Source organism: Neofelis nebulosa, chromosome 13 (genome assembly GCF_028018385.1).
Source record: "Neofelis nebulosa isolate mNeoNeb1 chromosome 13, mNeoNeb1.pri, whole genome shotgun sequence".
In the NCBI taxonomy this organism is placed as follows: Eukaryota; Metazoa; Chordata; class Mammalia; order Carnivora; family Felidae; genus Neofelis; species Neofelis nebulosa.
Window position 1 is genome coordinate 56,436,556 of NC_080794.1, and position 20,899 is coordinate 56,457,454.

General features: G+C 38.3%; 1 protein-coding gene across 5 annotated transcripts in view; it reads left to right on the forward strand.

Annotated features, from left to right (window-relative positions):
* HECTD2 (HECT domain E3 ubiquitin protein ligase 2) overlaps window positions 1–20,899 on the forward strand; it is a 92,940-nt gene that overhangs the window by 36,737 nt on the left and 35,304 nt on the right. For all 5 annotated transcript variants that reach the window (XR_009252443.1, XM_058697145.1, XM_058697144.1 and 2 more), the window contains exons 3-6: window positions 13,327–13,465; window positions 14,166–14,268; window positions 14,931–15,020; window positions 17,068–17,132. Coding sequence is in view for 4 of the 5 variants with exons in the window: in XM_058697145.1 (XP_058553128.1) it covers window positions 13,327–13,465; window positions 14,166–14,268; window positions 14,931–15,020; window positions 17,068–17,132 (397 nt within the window). In the remaining variant the exon portion in view is untranslated. The remainder of the gene's footprint in view (window positions 1–13,326; window positions 13,466–14,165; window positions 14,269–14,930; window positions 15,021–17,067; window positions 17,133–20,899) is intronic.

Sequence of the window (20,899 nt, forward strand, 5' to 3'; positions counted from 1 at the left end):
ACATCATCTTCATATTCCCTAACGCTTCCAAAATTAAATTAAAAAAAATTTTTACCATGACACTCAAGGATGTTCAAAATACGACAGCTTTTCGTCATTATGTCCCACTTTTCCCCTACATGTAACTTACATTTCAACTCTTCTCCTGGATGCCTCCTCACACCTTACCTCAGAGGGGTTTTTTTGCCAGTTTGATCCCACTGCCTGGAATGCACTCTCCCCTCATCTCCACCTGACAGAGATCCTGTCCTTCCAAACTACTTCTTTACCAAACTTTTGCTGATTCTCTCCAACCGGATACAGTTCTTCCCTTCTTTGACGTTCCATTTAGGTTTTCTTTTGTCATTACCTCTTATTAGTCTCCCAGTCTTATGAAATATCACTTGTATACTGTAATCTCTTAGACCGTATATTCCATGAGGGAATAAATACCTCTGTAATCCCCACAGGCCCTAGGCAGTTACCTTGTCCATTAGAGGTTCTTAGCAAGTAGAGTTGACTCTTAAACAACACAGGTTTGAACCGTATAGATCCACTTATATGCAGATTTTTAAAATAAATACAGTACAGCGAATATATTTTCCTTATGATTTTTTTAACATTTTACTTTCTCTATCTTATTATTGTAAGACTACAGCGTATAATACATCTGACATACAGAATATGTGTTAACCAACTGTTTATGTTATCGGTAAGGCTTCCAGTCGACAGTACACTATTAGTAGTTAAGTTTTGGGGGAGTCAAAAGTTATATCTGGATTTTCAACTGAATGAGGGGTTGGTTGCCCCTAACCCCCACATTGTTAAGTGGTCACCTGTACATACTACATAGAGTAAAACCAAAGAGAATTCAGAACAGAGGAAATGGCTGTCGGAGTGGATGTCCCCAAGCAGTAACAGCAGCAGCCACAGCAGCAACTTCATGTAGTGCTTACTGTGTGCCACTCACAGTTCTAAGCACTGTACATATGTATGAATTCCTTTAGTCCTTACAGCAGTCTGATGTTGGAATTCTTTTCCCATTTCAAGGCTAAGGAAACTTAAGCCACAGAGACTTTTAAGTGACTTGCCCTGCTTGAATGTACACAGCTAATGAATGGCAGAAATAGAAAAAGGAAAAGAAAGCCAAAAGTAGTTTTTCGTAATGCCTTCATGGAAAGAAGAGTTGGTGAAAGAAAAGGAAGCGAGTCCTGAAAGAGGGAAAAAATCATGTTGCGCTGTGACTTAGAAATCAAGGGGGAAAAAATTAAAGGAGAGGATATAGTCTATAGTGTCATTGCTGAGTGAGGATAAGATGAGTAAGCACTGAGACAAAGCCAAAGATTTGTTGATTAACGTGTGCATGGGTGACTTAACAGAACAGTTTCAGTAGGATGGTGTGAGGACAGTGCAAATTGTAAAAGTTAAGGGGTGGACTAGTGGCGAGGATGTAAGGGCAACGTAGACTGCCTTTAGAGTAGCTTGAACTGAAAGAAAAGCAGGATCTTGCAGGGTAGTGTTGTCAAGGGCAAGGATCTAATACAGAGGGAGACTAAAGTTTCAGTAGGAACATAGAATAATAAAATGAACTAGTAGACTAGAGAAGTGAGCGGCATGAGGATGGGATCAAGGAAAAATGCAAAGCGTAGGGGTTGAGACGTCAGCTCCAGTGAGGAGAGAAGAGCACCTCTTACTCACACTGTGGAATTAGAAGGAAGAGAGGGAGTAGGAAGAGGAAATGGAAGTAGGAAACTCACTTCTTGCCTTGAATTCACTTCTCTCTGTGGAGGGTATATTAGTTTCCTCCTGCTGCTGTAACATAGAACATAAACGTGATAGCTTAAAACAACAGAACTTTATTCTCTCAAGGTCCTGGAGGCTAGAAGTCTAAAATCCAGGCATTGGGGGAATTGATTCTTTTTGAAGGTTCTGAGAGAGAATGTGTTCGTTCCATGCCTCTGTCCCGGCCTCTGGTGGTTACCAGCAATCCTTGGTGTCCCTTGGCTTGGAGATGCCTGTCTCCAATCTCTGCCTCTGTCTTCACATGGCATTATCTCGTGTATGCCTTTCTGTGTCCACATTTCCCTCTTCTTGTAAGGATGCCAGTCATTGAATTAGGGCCCACCCCAATCCAGTATGACCTCATCTTAATTTGATTACATCTACAGAGACCCTTTTTCCAATCAAGGTTACATTCACAGGTCCTAGAGTTTAGGACTTCAGTGTATCTTCAGACCTATCTATTTGAAAGACACAGTTCAGTCCACAACAGTGTCAAGAACCTTAAGAACATTGAAATGTCTGCTGTGGAGAATGACAGTCAAAAAGAAAGTCATGATTAGCTGTGACCTTCTTTGTTTGGACTGTTTGTTCAAATTCATTAGCCTTTGCTTCCACACTGATTCCTGTATTCCATTCTGTCCATACTAAAATCCTGATGTCTGAACCAACTTATTTGCCCACAATCTACCTGCCTCCTCCTTGGGTGGGTGCGTTGACTCTGAATATGGTCCATGTGTTTGAGCCCCCACTGCTTGTCTGAGGCCCTCTCATCTGTGCCAGTCGTGTGGAATCTGGGCTCAGCCCCAACCTGAACTTGGAGTATTTGTATGCACCACTCTAGAGGAAAAGACCTCTTAGCAGGCTTCTTTTACCCTCTTGGAATTCCTGGTGCTGACTTCTCCTAGCTGTTCTGTCTGGATGCCGGCTGGATTCAGGTATGACCTGGAGTTCATATGTCAGGGATGCTGTAGACAGAATTACTTTCTTGAATGGGAAGTTAGACTAAGTCTGACAAATGTAAGCATGTTTATAATTCCTTGATCTTTTGGGAAGCCTCTTTTACTTGCCAGTAAGATGGTTTCCTCAAAGATGCATCATTCTTGGCAGTTATTACAATTTCCTCCCTCTGGTAGCAGGACCTATGCTGGGTATTCTCTAACAGCTTGTCTCCCCATCTGATCTTCAAGTGGTATTAGAGAAGCTGCAAAAGCCCAGCGTGGGTTTACCTAACAGCTGAGGGATGCCTTTCCTCCCTGGAGATCACATGACTAGGTATGTGTGTCGAGTTGGCTGTCCTTTTGGAGATCAGGGAAGTGTAGGAGTTTTACCTACTACAACAGCTGCTAGGGATGATACATCTTCAGAGAAACAATATAAATGGTAAGTAATGGTGGAGGGGGATTAGCACTACCTTCTCTCTTATTCTTTTGTATCTTCCTTTCTAAAGTGGTTATGTCCCCTTTCAGACTTATTTAAAACATCTTTAAACAGCACAGAAAGATTTAAAAGAAATGAAGCAGTATCCTCCCCGTATCTTTTAAAATGTCTTTGCACTTCCGGTAATTCAGAAAAGAGTAGACAGGAACCCTGACATTTCCCTCAGGGTCACTGTCCCTCTCTGGCTCAGTGCATTTGGTGAGTTTAATCTAGAAGAGCCCTGAGGTGACACCGTGAGCTCTGCAGTTTTAGGCGTAACTCCGGAGAAAGGCGTCCCGTGAGCTTTGCCCCTCTGAAATAGCTCTGGGAAACAGAGTGGTCCTCAGCTCAAATGGTGGGTGGAGCCGTGTGTGGCGGGGTCCTGCGACCTCTACACAGGTGAACAGGTGAACAGGTGAAGCACCACAGTTTGCACGGTTTCTCCGACAGCGGCTTCAGAGGCCGACCGAGCCACAAGCTGTTAGGAGAAATCCAGCACAGGACTTGCCATCTGGGAGAGAGAAAAGGATCTGAAATAGCTGCTTTTGGAATCTTACCCTAGAAGTATCTCCAAAACCTCAGATGACCCCACTTCCAGGTTTCTGGGGAGAATGAACTGATTTTGGACTAAATCTCCAAAATCTTTCCCTAGGTCAGAGTGCGTACCTTGGACTTGACTTTTCCTAACTCTACCTAGGGGAGGAGTACATCTATCGTGAACTCAGAGTGCCTTGCTGCATTTATTTGTTTATTCATCTGTCTCTTTACTAGTCTGTAGGCTCCTTAAGCCTCTATTTTGGAGAGGGAAAGGGCTATCTATCCTTTCTATTTTTTATACTGAAGGTAATTTTTTGAATAGGTAGCACATTTGTGTGTTTCAAAAATCAGTACTATAAAAAATAAGTTATGTTTTGGACGTCTCAGTTTTACATTCCTCCCTGCTGTCTGTTGTATTCTTTCCTGTGCTTCTTTATGGAAATGAAATCAAATACAAATACACATTTTCACTTCCTACCTTTTCTTAAAGAAAAAGTAACTGCATGTGCATTGTCTTGCACCTTATTTTTTTTAAGTCCGTGTATCCTGTGTGTTTTTCTGTATCAGTACATAAAGAGCACCCTTATTCTTTTTTATAGTTTTCTTCCCCTGTATTGGACATACTATAGCTTATTTAATAAGATGATATTAAAAGAAATTTAATGAGTTGTGTCCATTCTTTTAGTGTAAACAGCGTCACACTGAATGAATTTATACGTGTCTTTTTGTTCATATGCCAGTGTTTCTAGGATATTCCTAGAAGTGGGATTGTTGGGTCTGAGAGCAAATGCATCTACAATCTCCTTGAGTTTTTAATACATCTGTGCATCAGGATCCAGCCTCCACGGTACATGGTGTCTTTACTCAGTGCAGAAATACATGGGAGACCGTTTTTTTCTGGGTTTCTGGTCAGTTTTCCCTGTTGGAGTGTCAGACTCATCCCTATAATAAATTTTCAAAGATATGTCCAGTAGCATATCAAAAGGACTTTTTAATATTTTTATAAGTAGACCCACAAGAGAACATTTCGCCTATGCTTTTGTTGCAGTTTTACAAACATAAACATCATTGAACTTCGTAAAAAGTACATCTCCAAAAACTAATGAATATATTGCAGTATATTTGGTGGCTAAAGTCCTATGAGTCAGAGGATTTTTCCCCCTCTCTCTTCCTTTCTCTCTCCCACCTTCCATTTTATTTTTTGCCAAATGTTCAGAAAAGTCACCGTATAGACAATGATGTAAACACCACCTGTTATGACTAATCCACTCTGGTCTCTTTCTGTTTCAGTTGCCTGCCACTACTAACGTAATCAAAAGCAATAAAAGTACTGAATTGAGAGAGGGATCCTTCAAATTGTAGCTCATTTATTACTGCCTGGTATCCACACATTGTAAATTATAATATTAAATAAGAATTGAATTTTTGAGTTAACTACTACCAGTAATTGTCATTGCAACCTTAGACATTACATATAGCGCTCATGAGCCTTCTTTTTTACTCATTTATAGAGTGAGGAAATGGGGCGTTATGTGTTGAAAATACCTTCTACCTCAAAGTTTTTTGATTTAAAGGGTTAATTTTCTAACATATTGATTTTGTTCGATCCTTGCTGAGTTTTGTTTGACATTTCATAGTTTACCAGCCCCTACTTCCATGCACTTTAGGCTTTAGTTTTGCTACTTGTTTTCCTACATGGTAGAAGGTTTGGCATTATTAGACAGTGGAAAAAACATGGATGTTATGACTTATCAGGGTGTGTTTGAATCCTGGCTCTGTAACTTACCAGCTGTATGGTCCTGGAAAAGTTATTTAACCTCTCTGTGCTTGTTTTTCCATCTGTAAAATAGCGTAATAAAGAAATCACCTCATAAATTTGTAAGGATTAATGAAAAAAAGCATTTAAAAGCATTCAGTTATGGGGCGCCTAGGTGGCTCAGTTGGTCAAGTGTCCAGTTTTGGCTCAGGTCATGATCTCGCAGTTCATGGGTTTGAGCCCCACATCAGGCTCTGTGCTGACAGCTCAGAGCTTGGAGCCTGCTTCGAATTCTGTGTCTCCCTCTCTCTCTGCCCCTCCCCCACTCATGCTCTGTCTCTGTCTCTCAAAAATGAATAAATGTTAAAAAAAATTTTTTAAAGCATTCATTTCTGTGCCTTATGAAATTCAGTAAGTGTGAGTGATAATATGACAAGCAGTTACATTGGAGGGAAGGGATTACAATGGGCAGGAGTTTCCATTACTTATTTCATGAGTAACTGCACAAATTATTTAAAATTTGAAACATCACACATATAGAAAAATGTCATCAACATTTGTGTATGGTTTTGATAATAATAAAAGGAAAGCACACGAACTTAGCACTCAAATCAAGAAAAAGAACATTACGGGCCCCTTAAAAGCCCCATTGAGCCCACCCCAGTTGCACTGCCCTGCCTTTGTGTCCAGAGGTAACTACTATTCCCTTGATTTTTTTAAATTTTTATTTATTTTTCTTAATGTTTATTTTTGAGAGAGAGAGAGAGAGAGAGAGACACAGCATGAGTAGAAGAGGGGCAGAGAGAGAGAGACAGAATCTGAAGCAGGGTCCAGGCTCTGAGCTGTCAGCACAGAGCCTGACATGGGGCTTGAACTCACAAACCCAGGCACCCTCCCTTGATTTAAAAAAAAAAATAGTTTTTATACATTCCTGTAAACAATATACTGCCTAAATTATATAATTATACAGACTCACACACACACACACACACACACACACACACACACACTCACACACACACTGCTTAGTTCGGAAAAACTGAATAGCGAGCATAAACCTTGGATGTTTAAGGGACAGTATTGCCACTATTAGGTAAAGATTCCCAGGAGATGATAGTCTGAACAGAGTCTGTGAATCAAATGTGGCTCCAGCTTCCCCAAGAATTTATGAGTCCTTTCTGGGGAAGTCAGCGGGCTTCCAGGCCATGAATGAGTCCTGGGAAACAAAAGAACCATTGGCATATCTGACAGAGCTGTGATTTGGACTATGTAGTAAATGTCTGGCAGAAATATGGTCTCTCCAGCTGTCAGCAGTTCCCCAGGTTAAAGCAGTGAGGTGAACTGAGTGCCCTCAGCTGATTCAGATACCACAGCAAGAAATTTCATCTGGACCTAAGTACCTTTCTCTTTGGCTTCCTTCTTTTTCTGCTCATTTTCCTTCATGGGTTTCAGGAAGCTATCTTGGCTCTTTGAGTGCTTAACATGCTCAATACTTAGATTCATTCTCTTGGCAAGAATCTTGCCTTTAGCTTGTTTGTTTACGACAGTGCCAACAGCAAGATGGGTAACACTGTAGACTCTTCCAGTTTTGCCCTGGTAACATTTGTGGGGCATTCCTTTTTGAGTAATGTCCATTCCCTTGATGTCAACAACATCACCTTTCTTGTAGATTCACACGTATGTGGCCAAAGGAACAACTCCATGTTTTCTAAAAGGCCTAGAGAACATATGGCAGGTGCCTCTCCCCGTTCCCTTTGAGTTGGTCATTTTAGCGAATCACTAGAAGATGGCGGTTCCAGCCGAAAGGCTGGTGATAGGTTTTTACATTTTTTCCCTCCCTGCATGATTTCTGACTCTTCCAGGTTGCTTTTGTTTATTTGTTTTGGTTTCTACAATATTGGAATCCCTTGAAGGCTTGTTCACTCCTATGCTGGTGACTGATGCTGGCTGTAGTCTTGGACTTTAAATCGGTTCTAGATGGAACACCTGCACCTGGCCTTTTCGTGGACTGCTTGGCTGCCTCACGGCATGGTGACTGGACCCCAGGGTCAAGCACCCCAAAAAGAGACAACCAAGCAGAAGTTTTATTACCTTTCATAACCTAGTCATACAGCATCACTCTGTCACAGTTTTTCATTAGCAAGGATTAACTAAAGCTGGCCCGTATTCCAAGGGAGAAGAGTTAGACTCCATCTTTTCATGGGGGAAATATAAAAGGATTTATAGATGTATTTTATTATTTTTTTTTAATTTAAATTCAAGTTAGTTAACATACATTGTAGTCTTGGCTTCGGGAGTAGAACCTGGTGATTCATCTCTTACGGGTAACACCCAGTGCTCATCCCCAAAAGTGCCCTCCTTGATGCCCATCACCCATTTAACCCATCCTCCCACGCACCTCCCCTTCAGCAACCCTCAGCTTGTTCGCCGTGTTTAAGACTCTCTTATGCTTTGTCTCCCTTTCTGTTTTTCTCTTATTTTTCCTTCCCTTCCCCTATGTTCATCTATGTATTTTAAAATGACCACACCATGTGAGTGTAAAATCCTCAAAGAGGAGCCAGGTCTTTTGACTCTTGTTTTAGAACTTTTTCTTATATCCTGTTGTAGGACAGGAAATCATAACTAAACTCAGGTGTTTAGAAGACATATGCATGTTCCGTTTCCATGCTGCTTCAGTTTCTGTCATAATGTCATCGTATAGTTCACTCTATTAATAGAGAATTTTTTTCAACTTTTTTGATTGGTTTGTAAGTCCTATCCCTTTTGTTCTTAAGTAGTTGTAGAGATGGACATTAGAAATTATTAAACTAGTGGTTTTCAAACTTATTTTTATTTTTTATTTTCATAGAAAACACTTTTTTGAAAACTAAAATTTTTCTTGGGGCATCATTATGTTAAAAGCAGAGAAAAGCTAAGCTGCTCTGAGCAAACATATCCACCAGCACCAGTCCCATGAGATGGTCCTTGAAGTTCTTTGGAACCTTGGGAATAACTAACTTAGGTTATCTCTTTCATATTATCATTATTATTTCTTAGGTTTATTTATTTTTGAGAGAGAGAGAGAGAGACAGACAGACAGACAGCATGAGCAGAAAAGGAGCAAAAAGAGAAGGAGACACAGAATCTGAAGCAGGCTCCAGGCTCTGAGATGTCGGCACAGAGCCTGACACGAGTCTTGAACCCACAGACTGCGAGATCACGACCTGAGCCGAAGTTGGATGCTCAACTGACTGAGTAACCCAGGCGCACCCCCCCCCCATCTCTTTCATATTATAATGTCGAAAGTGTGGTCTAAGGAGTTTCAGTGACATGTCTAAGATTATAGGAGTGAGCCAACAATGGGACCAAGTCCTTACTTTTTTATTATTACTTGAGTGTAAATTATTTGGGATGACACTTAGAGGATGGCATTTTGCAACACTGTGTCACCAGCAGCAAACCTTTTAAACTAGTGTTTCCTTTCCATCAGTAGAGGGATAAGGAACAGGCCCAGGTTCTCCTCCTGAACGCCCAGCCTCCACAGAGACTCGTGTTTACCTCTGATGCTGCCATTGCCATCTGTGCTGGATGGCCAGGAACAGTCTTCAGTGTCCTAATCATGTGGCCAATTTAAAATGTCAGTCTTAATTTTGGTGGCTCCACTTGTGGAAAACCACATATTACGAGTTTCCAACCAGAGGCAGCTCATGATCGCTTCTTGAAAACAGTGAGTGAGCTGGCAAAATTTGGCTGATAATCTCACACCCTTATACATAGTTGTATTATGATCTTCATCCCCCCCCCCCAATATACTTCCAGCCCCCACCAGAACCCTTAATCTTCTTGCACTGGCTTCAAGTGTTTCACTTAATGTTTCTAAGCAACCAACTAAAATTGGCAGCACTATATTAAAAGCTAGGGAAGACGATTACTGCTTATCAATTTAGCACAAATTGTTCCCAAGTATTGGCTGAATGCAACCAAAATGACAGGTTTTCACTGATAAACATATTTTGGCTTTTTTCAGTGTATTACAGTATTCTATATTGCAGAAAAGCCTGCACGTGATGGAACAAAGAATTGTTCTATTTATAATATCAGTTTGAGATTTAATTAATCTCTCATCACCACATTTATTGATTTTCTCTCTTGAATTAGACTTTAATAACCATCTGTGAGAACAGACTGAAAGCCTGTCTCTGGAAACAATGCCTTGATATTTAGGGACATGAGAGCAGCTGTGAGCTGTTGTTCTTCCTTTCTTAATAGTTGAAAGTCACATCCTGTAGTTTGGCTTTCATTCACTAATGTGAGCAAATGATCTGCCTTTCTTTCTGACTCAAGTTCCATTTACATAGTACGTTAACATTCTGTGTTACTCTTCTGTCCAAGTTACCTTCTGACCTAAAAATAAATCCCATCTGGGCCTCTGGATCTAATCTCACCCTCTAATCCTCTCGGTCTCATCATTACTATTTCTCTTATATAAGAATCTTCCCACTCTCAGGCTTTGCCAAAATCCAGCTCTCTTACTAACTAGACTTTTTCACTCTTCTTCCACCTCAGCATGGTATTAATAAAAATGAGTGGGTATAAAAATGTATATATACGCTTTGTGAGTGAATAAGTTAATTTATATTTGAATGAGTCTGTGTGTATCTAATAGTGGGTGTTTATCGCCCAGGTTGAGAAAGGTGTGTGGGAAGGGATAGGAAAGGGTGAGCCTGGTGAAGAGGAAGAGAAACTGTAGAGGAGCCTCAAGACAACAGTAACAAGACCGGTGTTGGAGAGAGGAGACTGTCATCTGTTTCTTTTTTTTTTTTTTTTTTTTTTTTTTTTTAATTTTTTTTTTCAACATTTTTTATTTATTTTTGGGACAGAGAGAGACAGAGCATGAACGGGGGAGGGGCAGAGAGAGAGGAAGACACAGAATCGGAAACAGGCTCCAGGCTCCGAGCCATCAGCCCAGAGCCTGACGCGGGGCTCGAACTCACGGACCGCGAGATCGTGACCTGGCTGAAGTCGGACGCTTAACCGACTGCGCCACCCAGGCGCCCCTGTCATCTGTTTCTTTGCTGCTGAGATGCCCATTTCTTTCTTATGGTTATAGGTTTCCAAACACAACAAGATATCATTTGTAGAGATACCTAATTTTACTTGCTAATAAATTGAACCTCAGTCCAATATATGCCTAAAAATTGCTAGAAATTGGGTATTTCCGTATTGAATAAAGTGTATAAAAATCAGTTCTGGAACGGAATGAAAGAAATTTAATCGTCTCTCTTGTACTGTCAGCATCGCTGGTCTTTCCTAGTACCCACTGAACAATGTTTCTCTGTGCGATCCTCGGACCGGCGGCATCAGCATCATCTGGTAACATATTAGAAATACAGATTCTTGGGCCCCACCCCAGACCTACTCAATCGCAAACCTTGGGGAAGGAGCTAGTAACCTGTGTTTTAACAAGCTCTCCAGGTGATTCTGATGCACAGTAAAGTTTGAAAATCATTGCTGTTAATTATAAGAAATCGGCATGTCTGAAGTATCCTCTAATATGAAAGATATTTTACTTTAAAATACACCCTGACGCTAATGAAATTTATCCTAGTTTATTGAAGTTAGTCATAGATGCAAGGACAGATACTAGACTGGGAGAGTGGATAAGGAAGGAGAGACCTTATAGCTATGTTACGACTGTGATGATTGATACAGTATGTTTGCTTAGTTGAAGATATATCCTGATTACATAAGAGTAGAATTAAATTCTATATGTGTACATTTCATTATTGTAGAATTTAGGATATGAAAAATGTTCATCTACTCTATTGGTTTGGAAGTATTAATAATTCATAAAGTAAAATAACCAAAATAAAATGCTTAGTAGATGGGCTCGAAAGCAGAATGGAGGAGACAGGAATAAATGAGCTGAAACATAGAACAATGGAAGTTACCCCCTCTGAGCAATAGGCAGAAAATAGACTAGAAGGAAAACATGAATTATCTCAGAGACTTGTGGGACTGTAACAAAAGAGGTTACTTTCTTGTCATTGGTGTCTTAGAAGGACAGGAGAAAGAGGGTAGGCTGAAAAAGTACTTGGAAATGACTTAAAGCTTCCTATATTTGGGAAGAGACATAAACAGGTTCAAGAAACTGTGAACCACATACAGGATAAACCCAAAGAAATCTACGTCAAGACATTCGGTAATCACATCTCTGAAAAGCAGCCAAACACAGCACCTTACCTATAGGGTAAGATCACTATAAACAGAAAACAGTGAAGGGAAGTAAAAGGTACCATTCCTATACTTCACTCCAACTGGTAAAATGGTAACACCAGTAGACTATGATAAGTTGTATGTATATAATATCTAGAGCAACCTTTCAGAAACACTACAGATGAATCAAAATGGAATTCTAAAAAATGCTCAAAATAACCCACAAGAAGGTAGGAAAAAAATAAAACAAATAGAAAACAAAAAATAAAACAACAGACTTAAGCCCTAATGGATCAATAATTACATTGATTGTAAATGGTCTAAAATACATCAGAAAAAAGAGATTGGCAGAGTAGATTAAAAATCTGACCTGACTGTATGTCATCTGTAAGAAATTCAACTCAAATATAACAATACAGGCAGGATAAATGTAAAAGGATGGGGAAAGATATACAGTAGTGGCTGTATTAATATCAGATAATCTAAGTAGACCTAGAACAAAGAAAATCCTGGAGAGAGAGAGAAATATTATATAATGATAAAATCAGAATTATAAGGAAAGAGGGGCGCCTGGGTGGCTTGGTCGGTTAAGCGGCCGACTTCGGCTCAGGTCATGATCTCGCGGTCCGTGAGTTCGAGCCCCGCATCGGACTCTGTGCTGACAGCTCAGAGCCTGGAGTCTGCTTCGGATTCTGTGTCCCCCTCTCTCTCTGCCCCTCCCCTGTTCATGCTCTGTCTCTCTCTGTCTCAAAAATAAATAAATGTTAAAAAAAAAAAAAAAAAGAATTATAAGGAAAGAATTAGAAATATATTTTTTTTTATTTTAGAAATAAACCAGAGGGAACACAAAAGCAAACATACATACCAGATAATGCCCTAAGAGAACTAGAAGATGAAAAGGAGGAAATGTTTAAAGTTTAAAAAGAAATGAAGAAATTGATAAAAAATTTGACAGAAATTAACTACAATTGAAACAGGCAGAGGCTCACATCTGGGTAATTGGAGAAAGGAGGGGCTTGGTAAGACTCTGTCACTCAACTGATTTATGATTTCAAAGCTATTTGTCTTCTAATAATTCATTAAGCCATGCATTCCTTTTGTGAGATTCTTCCGTATTTGTTTTGTTTTGCAATTAAAAGATTATGAAATGCAACAAAAAAGCAAACAGTGAACTGGCAAATATTTGCAAAAAGAAAAAGGAAAATATGGAAAAGTGTCATGCAAATAGTTTTTAAAAAAAAAAAAACTAAAACTACAGTCAATAATTACAGAGGATGTAAATAAATGGTTTACCTATATTCAAGAAGGTAATAAACATTAAAAACATTGAGTCTCACTGAAATACTCCCTGAAACACAACTTTCTGGAAAGGAGCAAGGAAAGAAACTTTAAATTTAGTAGATCATGTCTGTAGATAACTTTTAATTAAGATACGGCCTAATATTTGTTGTGAGTGAAGTTGGGGTTAGAGGGGACTGGTGGCACTAGAACCTACAGTAGGCGCCCTTTAACTGTGGTGGGTTTTCTGTTATGTGATCCCAAGGCAAATGTATTAATAAATAATTCATTTGTTTTCTGTTCACGTTGAGGTAGCCTGGCATTTTATAATTTGGAAAAGTTTTACCATTAATTACATTGAGTGCTTTTTTTATACTTCACAGTGAGAGACCTACCACCAATTTGCCTTGATGTTAGACAAAAACAGCGTATCTCTACAGAAGCATCATCATCTGAAATGAAGGCCCCAGTTCTTCCAGAACCTGTTCTTCCTAACCAGCCCAAGACCATGAAAGACTTTCAGTAAGTTTCAGCTCACTGTTATATGTAGACATATGGATATCTGCACGCTAGTACTTTCCATATTTTAATATTTTTGTGTGGGAAATTGGACTCGTGGCTGTTTGTAAGGCATTGGTCAAGAGGGAAGACACAAAAGTTGAAGGTGAAAACAAATGTATAAATAACAGGGAAGGGGTAGACAATGTGGCAGCAACACTAACAATCTAGTAGAAACACTAAATAACAGAATATGAGTTAAAATAGACAAAAAGGAGATGAAGGTGGTGATAAAATAATAAAATGTTGCCTTTTTTAAAAAAATAGTATTTCATCTACTACGTAACATGTAAACTCTAAAGCCTATGTCGCTACTGAAGAAAGTCCAAATGGATACTTGAAGGGCTGAGTGATAATGGGAAAGTAGAGACAGAGAATGTAAACAAATCTTTCAAGAAGCTTAGCTGTGAAGTGGAGGAAAGGAAGTGTTAATTGTAAGGAGCATGTCAAGAATGACCTTTTTTAAAAGCATGTAGATGGGAAAGCTGAATGGATATCATGAGCTAATTAAGAATTATAGACTCATAAACTATATTTACATCAACTGGAACATACTGAACGGCTTCAGTATTTCAAGTTACATGCTTGGTGACATTTGTAAAGAAGAAATGCTGTTTTATCCGGGTAGTATTTCTGTCATAGTTGATGTATGTTTTCATTTTAGGGAAGATACAGAAAAAGCTAAGTCGTCAGGAGATTGGAAAGCAGTGCATGATTTTTATCTGACAACATTTGATTCTTTCCCAGAACTAAATGCTGCATTTAAGGTAATTACACATAAAACACATTTTTCAATTTTAGTTTTCTTTTCTTTTCTTTTCTTTTTTTTCTTTTATTACTTTTTTAATGTTTTTATTTATTTTCGAGAGACAGAGAAACAGAGCATGAGCAGGGGAGGGGCAGAGAGAGAGGAAGAAACAGAATGCAAAGCAGGCTCCAGGCTCCGAGCTGTCAGCACAGAGCCTGAGGTGGGGCTCGAACTCACGAATTGCAAGATCATGACCTGAGCCCTTCAGATGCTTAGCTAACTGAGCCACCCAGGTGCCCCTAGTTTTCAATTTTCCAAAGAAGATATGATAATTCAGCTCTTTCCCTACCCAATGTTGACTTAAGCAGCCGTTTAAACAGACACTTATAGGTATTAATTTCTGAAATTATGCATATCACAAATAAATATTACTTAACTGATACCTTAAAGGTTGTTTGTATTTGTACTAATGCTGATGCTTCACGCCACTCTTTCAGTTTTAAAAAGGAAAGTGACTAAAATAATTCTCATACATTCATTTTTATTTTTAGCAACTTGGCCCTGAAAGTTCTTTTTCAACATCCTACCAAGACATTATGAAGTAGTGGTTAGGGCTCAGATATTACTAAGAACAGTCCTTAAATGTTATATATACACTAAACTTACTAATTGAATTTGCAGAAAGATGCCACCACCTCATTTAATACCATTGAAGACTCTGGGATTAATGCTAAGTTTGTGAATGCTGTATATGATGCCTTACTTAATACTGTAAGTATTAAGTATTGTTTGTGAACAGATGCAAATAGCATAACTCTCTATCTCTTCTGTATTTCAAAAGCAGCCACAGAAATATTGTAATAATCACTTTGTAACATAATTATATTAGAAATTCTGATATAATTTTACAGTAAATTTAGTTGGAATTCTCAGAAAATTAGATTTTTCTAATTAAAGAAGAATTAAGCAGAAAATACTTCTATGTCCAGTTCATCTAAGGCTTGCCGAAATAAAATCACGCTTCACTTAGTCAGCAAAAGAAGATAAATTATTTGATTGTACTGGCATTGCATTGAATTTATAGTGGTTCTCAAACTTTACTATGTATGGCAGTCACAGGAAGGGCTTTTTAAAATACAAAGTTTCAGATTCAGTAGGTCTGGGTAGAGCCCAAGCATTTGTGTTTCTAACAAATTCCCAGGATATATTGATGCTCCTGATCCAGGGACCACATTTTGAGAACCACAGTACAACAGATGAATTTGTGAAGAATTGACATTTTTTTAATCCGTAAGCATGATATATCCCTCCAATTACTTGGATCTTCTTTAGTTTTTCTTGGTGATTCCTTGTAGTTTTCTGGATAAAGGTCTTACCTGTATATTGTTACATTTATTTCTAGTACTTGAATTTTTTCTGATGCTATTGTAATTTGCTATTCATATTCTAATTACTAGCAGATAGAAATACTTTCATATATTTATCTTTATTTACTTACCATGCCAATTCACTCACTAATTCTAATAGTGCATCAGTAGATTTATTTGGATTTCTGTATGGACAATCCTGTCATTTGTGAAAAAGGAGACTTTGACCTCGTTAGTCCTTTTATCTTGCACTGGCTAGGACCTCTTGTACGCTTTCAAATAAAAGAAGTAATAGATATCTGAGTACTTTACTGTTTAATATACATAAAAAGGTACATAATAATATTTGTCATGAGAGAAATGTAAATAACATTACATATTTGTTCAAAATGAGTAAAAAGTTTTTTAAGCACCTTACCATGAATTGACAATATTGTGGAGCAGATGGAACTTTCATACCTTGATGAGAGATGGATAAACTAGTACAACCACTTTGGAAAATTGCTTGGCATTACTTACTAACTCTTAAGCATGTACATATATACTGTGACCCAAAAATTCCACTCCTAGGACATTTGTCTGACCTTTTTTGACTTGGAATATTGTCAATGTTTTATGGACACTAAAAAATTAAATCTACAACACAAGGGGAAAACTCTCTAAAATGGAAATACAATTTTTTTTTAGTATTTGAATTATTAAACTAGATAGGAATTTTTTTTATGCCTTTTCCAAATCCAACAATGAGAAAAAGTCTTTTTGTTAATGTTTTATTTTTTTTTGAGAGAGAGAGAGAGAGAGAGACAGAGCATGAGTAGGGGAGGGGCAGAGAGAGAGGGAGACACAGAATCTGAAGCAGGCTTCAGGCTCTGAGCTGTCAGCACAGAGCCCGATCGGGGGCTCCCACTCACAGACCATGAGATCGTGACCTGAGCCGAAGTTGGACGCTCAACCGACTGAGCCACCCAGGCGCCCCTGAAAATAAGTCTTATTTTTTTATTGAACATAATTTCATTGCACTTAATAGGATTGTGGGTTTAACTGCTAATTATAACTTGGTTCTGGTGGTATTCATATGTTTAAATATATGCAGCCATTTTATACTGTTAAACATGCTACTCTTGGACTTGTGCTCGTGATTTTATCCTGTCAATCCAGGGAGAGTGAAATTGTTTTTCAGTCATACAAAACTGATGTTGGTCATCAAAGGGCCACCGTATATGTTTGTGCAGTTGGTGGTACATGACCCATCCCGGGGAGCATTCTCATTGTAATCTTATGTCATTGGTGCTCTAGCCCTCTCAGATGTGAAAGTGATACCACCATAAGTGGCAGTTCTGGGTCCTCAAGTCAGATTTTAACTGTTGAAACAGATCTGTCACTATAATTAACATATAAAAGTCACCTAAGTAGTTAATCCTAATTATTTTATGATTTTCTTTTGCCTACAGCCTCAAGACATTCAGAAGACGGTATTAAAGGGAATCATTAACAGCCTATTACGAGAATGGAAAGGGTAATTGTAACTATCGTTTAGCTAATTGATACAGATAATTTCTACATCCCATACGTCTTTAATATATATGTATGTAGTTTACTCTCAGAAAAAAATTTTAGTTGTTATAAAAATATAGATCAGAAAGAAATTATAAACTGTTTATGACAGGGGCACCTGGGTGGCTCAGTTGGTTAAGCGTCCGACTTCAGCTCAGATCACGATCTCGCGGTCCGTGAGTTCGAGCCCTGCGTCGGGCTCTGGGCTGATGGCCCAGAGCCTGGAGCCTGCTTCCTATTCTGTGTCTCCCTCTCTCTCTGCCCCTCCCCCATTCATGCTCTGTCTCTCTCTCTCTGTCTCAAAAATAAACAAACGTTAAAAAAAATAATAAACTGTTTATGACAAAGCTCTCTAACTTGAGATTTGTGACTTCTCAGGAAGGTCCATAGTGAGCTTCAGAGGATCTGTGAGTCCTTTAAAATTGCATATAGGGGCACCTGGGTGGCTCAGTCAGTTGCGCATCCAACTTCAGCCCAGGTCATGATCTTGCGGTTCGTGAGTTCGAGCCCCGCTTTGGGCTCTGTGATGACAGCTCAGAGCCTGGAGCCTGCTTCAGATTCTGTGTCTCCCTCTCTGCCCCTTGCCCACTTGCACTCTATCTCTCTCTCAAAAATAAATAAACATTAAAAAAATTGCATATAAAATTTGTTATGTACAGATATGTGTGTGGAACAAAAACGGGATGGGTAGTTACATTGTAATCTAGAATTAAATAACGTGGACATTAAATTTAGCTTTGGACTTCCTGGTAACTAAAGCAAAATTTTTCTTCTTTCTAATATAAGGAAATATAAGTTTGGCTACTGAAGTATTTTTTTCTTAGAACTAAATCTTGAATCGTTATATAAGGAATGATGGGCCATGTGATTGATAATGTTGAAACTGTGGATATGCATAACACAACAATATACTTTGAAAAGTCCATATTATTTAAAATGATATTATTTAAGTAGGATATAATGTAAATAATAGCTTCTTTTGAAGCCAAAGAAATACCATTAAATTATAATCCGAATGTTTATATTAAGCCCCATTTAAAAATAATATCAAAATTATTAAATGTTAAATGTGCTCCGTATTTTTAAGTAACATTGCTCTGATTTTCAAAGAAATTCATGGTTATTACAGAAAATTTAGAGAAAGCACTACTAGTATTATTTAAAAGCATAAAAATGTTGAGGCGCCTGGGTGGCTCGTCGGTTAAGCGTCAGACTTGGGATCAGGGCGTGATCTCACAGTTCGTGTGTTCAAGCCCCACATCGGGCTCTGTGCTGACAGCTCAGAGCCTGGAGCCTGCTTTGAATTCTGTGTCTCCCTCTCTCTCTGCCCCTCCCCCACTCACACTCTGTTTCTACGCTGTCAAAAAATAAAACATTAAAACAAATTGTTTTTAAAGTATAAAATGTTAACATTTTGCCATCTTTTTTCCTAGTCACCTTTTTTAAACAATTGACATCACACTGTGTAGTTTCATGTGATTTTTAACTTAACAGTATTTTTCCTAATTTACCATTCCAGTAATAAGTTTGCATTTCCTTGAATTGTATGGTTGTGGTCAAACCCGTAGTGCTTTACTGAAAATGGAGAGATTTAGCACATGCGGAGTGTTCCAGAGAGATGAGGAAGCCCAGGGGCCTGACCCTGCCCGGCCTCAGTCCACGCTCAGCATACCCAGTGCTTTCTAGCCTAGCACATGCCCTGCCGAAGCGTGCCTGAGACACATTAAATGATAATTCCATTGATCTATCTAAGGAGCGTGTGGTCTTTACCCAAAAATCTTGTTTTATTTTGGGTTTATTAGAATAACAACAAGATCTAAAGCTCACTGACTATTATGGGCTAGGCACCTTTCTAATAATCATCCATGTGTTTCTCATTGAATCTTCACTACAAGCCTGTGAAGTGGGTAATATGATTATTTTCATTTCACAGTAGAGGAAACTAATTTACAGAAAAGTTACATAAATGGCCCAAGTTAACACAGTAAGTGCTGGAGTCAGGACTAGGACCCAAGCAGTCTGGCCTAGAGCTGTGATCTCCCGCCACAACTTGAGTGCGCAGAACTGTGTACTGCATTGGATTACTAGTCCCCAGGACAGGAAATTGGAAATTGGCATGGTATTGCTATAAAATGGAAAAAATAGTGTTTGCCTGTCACCAGGAATTTTAATATTTATGAATTGCCTTGAGCATTTAAAAAAAAAATTTTTTTTAACATTTATTTATTTTTTGAGAGACACAGAGTGTGAGCAGGAGACAGGCAGAAAGAAAGGGAGTCACAGAGTCCAAAGCAGGCTCTAGGCTCTGAGCTGTCAGCACAGAGCCCAGCGTGGGGCTCAGACTCATGAACCATGAGACCGTGACCTGAGCCAAAGTCGGATACTTAACCGACTGAGCCACCCAGGCGCCGCTAAAATACTTCCAAATATAATTTCTAAAACATAACAATAGTGCCATTCAGAAAATAGTATGACAATTATTTAGAATATTACAGACAGAAATAGTTTAGATTTGTTTTAAGCGCAGTTTAAATCCTCATTCAGTCAAGATAGTTCTTCTACAAAGAAATGTTATTGACTAAACATTTTTATAAAAATACATGTATACATTTTTCACATTTTAATACATATGTTATATATTTATTTTCAGATTATGTAGCTTCACATTTTATGAGGGTCGTTTAAGACATTTGGGGTAATGCTTTATGTTTTTAGATTTATTTTGTAACTATAACAGAAAAGTAAATAATTATTTAGTGATTTTATTTTCTTAAAGGAAATTCAAAGAGATACTGGGAGGGGAACCATTTTTCCCCCCAGCATTTAATTTTGAAAATTTTCAAACCACAGAAAACTTAAAGATGATGAAAACTCAGTACAACTTTCACCTAGATTCACCAGTTGTTAATTTAATGCCACATTTGCTTTTTGCCTTCTCGCCCTATGTATGTGAGTACATGTGTAATTATTTTTTGTAGCAAGTGGAAGACACTTCACCTCTAATTACTTCAGTGTGTATGCCCTAATAACATTCTCCTACATCACCATAACACTGTGTCGCACCAAACAAATTTAACATTTTTCTAATAGGACTCTCTCAAATGCAACCCACATTTACATTTCCCCCTGTTGTCTCAAAAGTGTTCTTTAATATCTGGGTTTTGTTTTTCAATCAAGGACCCAGTCAAGGATCATGAATTGCATCTGGTTAACATACAGGTGAACCATTTTTAATTCAAGAAGTTACTTCTGGGTATTTGCGAGAACGTATTCAGTCGATCCCGAGAGGGTGAAAAAGAAACCCTTACCAGCTTTGGAATATCAAAAACTCTTGGTCAGATTTGATAATGTGACAATCCAGATTAACATGGAAGACAATTACCAGTTAGTCATTTTTCAGAGGTATTAAAATATGAATTTAATTTAGAATTTAATTTGAAACATACTAGATATATTTAAAGTGTGATTTGATTTGCAGACATTTCTAGATCTCTCTCTTCAGAAATAGACCTGTAAACACAAACATATTTTCTTACTTCAGTGCATCAGTATTTTTAAGTGAGATATCAGCTATCCTTTATTAAAACAAAAACATAAGTGTTCTAAAATTGTTGATTGTTCATAGATTTTTAACTCCTTCCTGAGTTAGTCATGATATTTACCCCCCAAAATGTTATAGCCTACTTAATTCACTTTTTAGTTATCTTCAGAACCAGCCAAGGGTAAGCA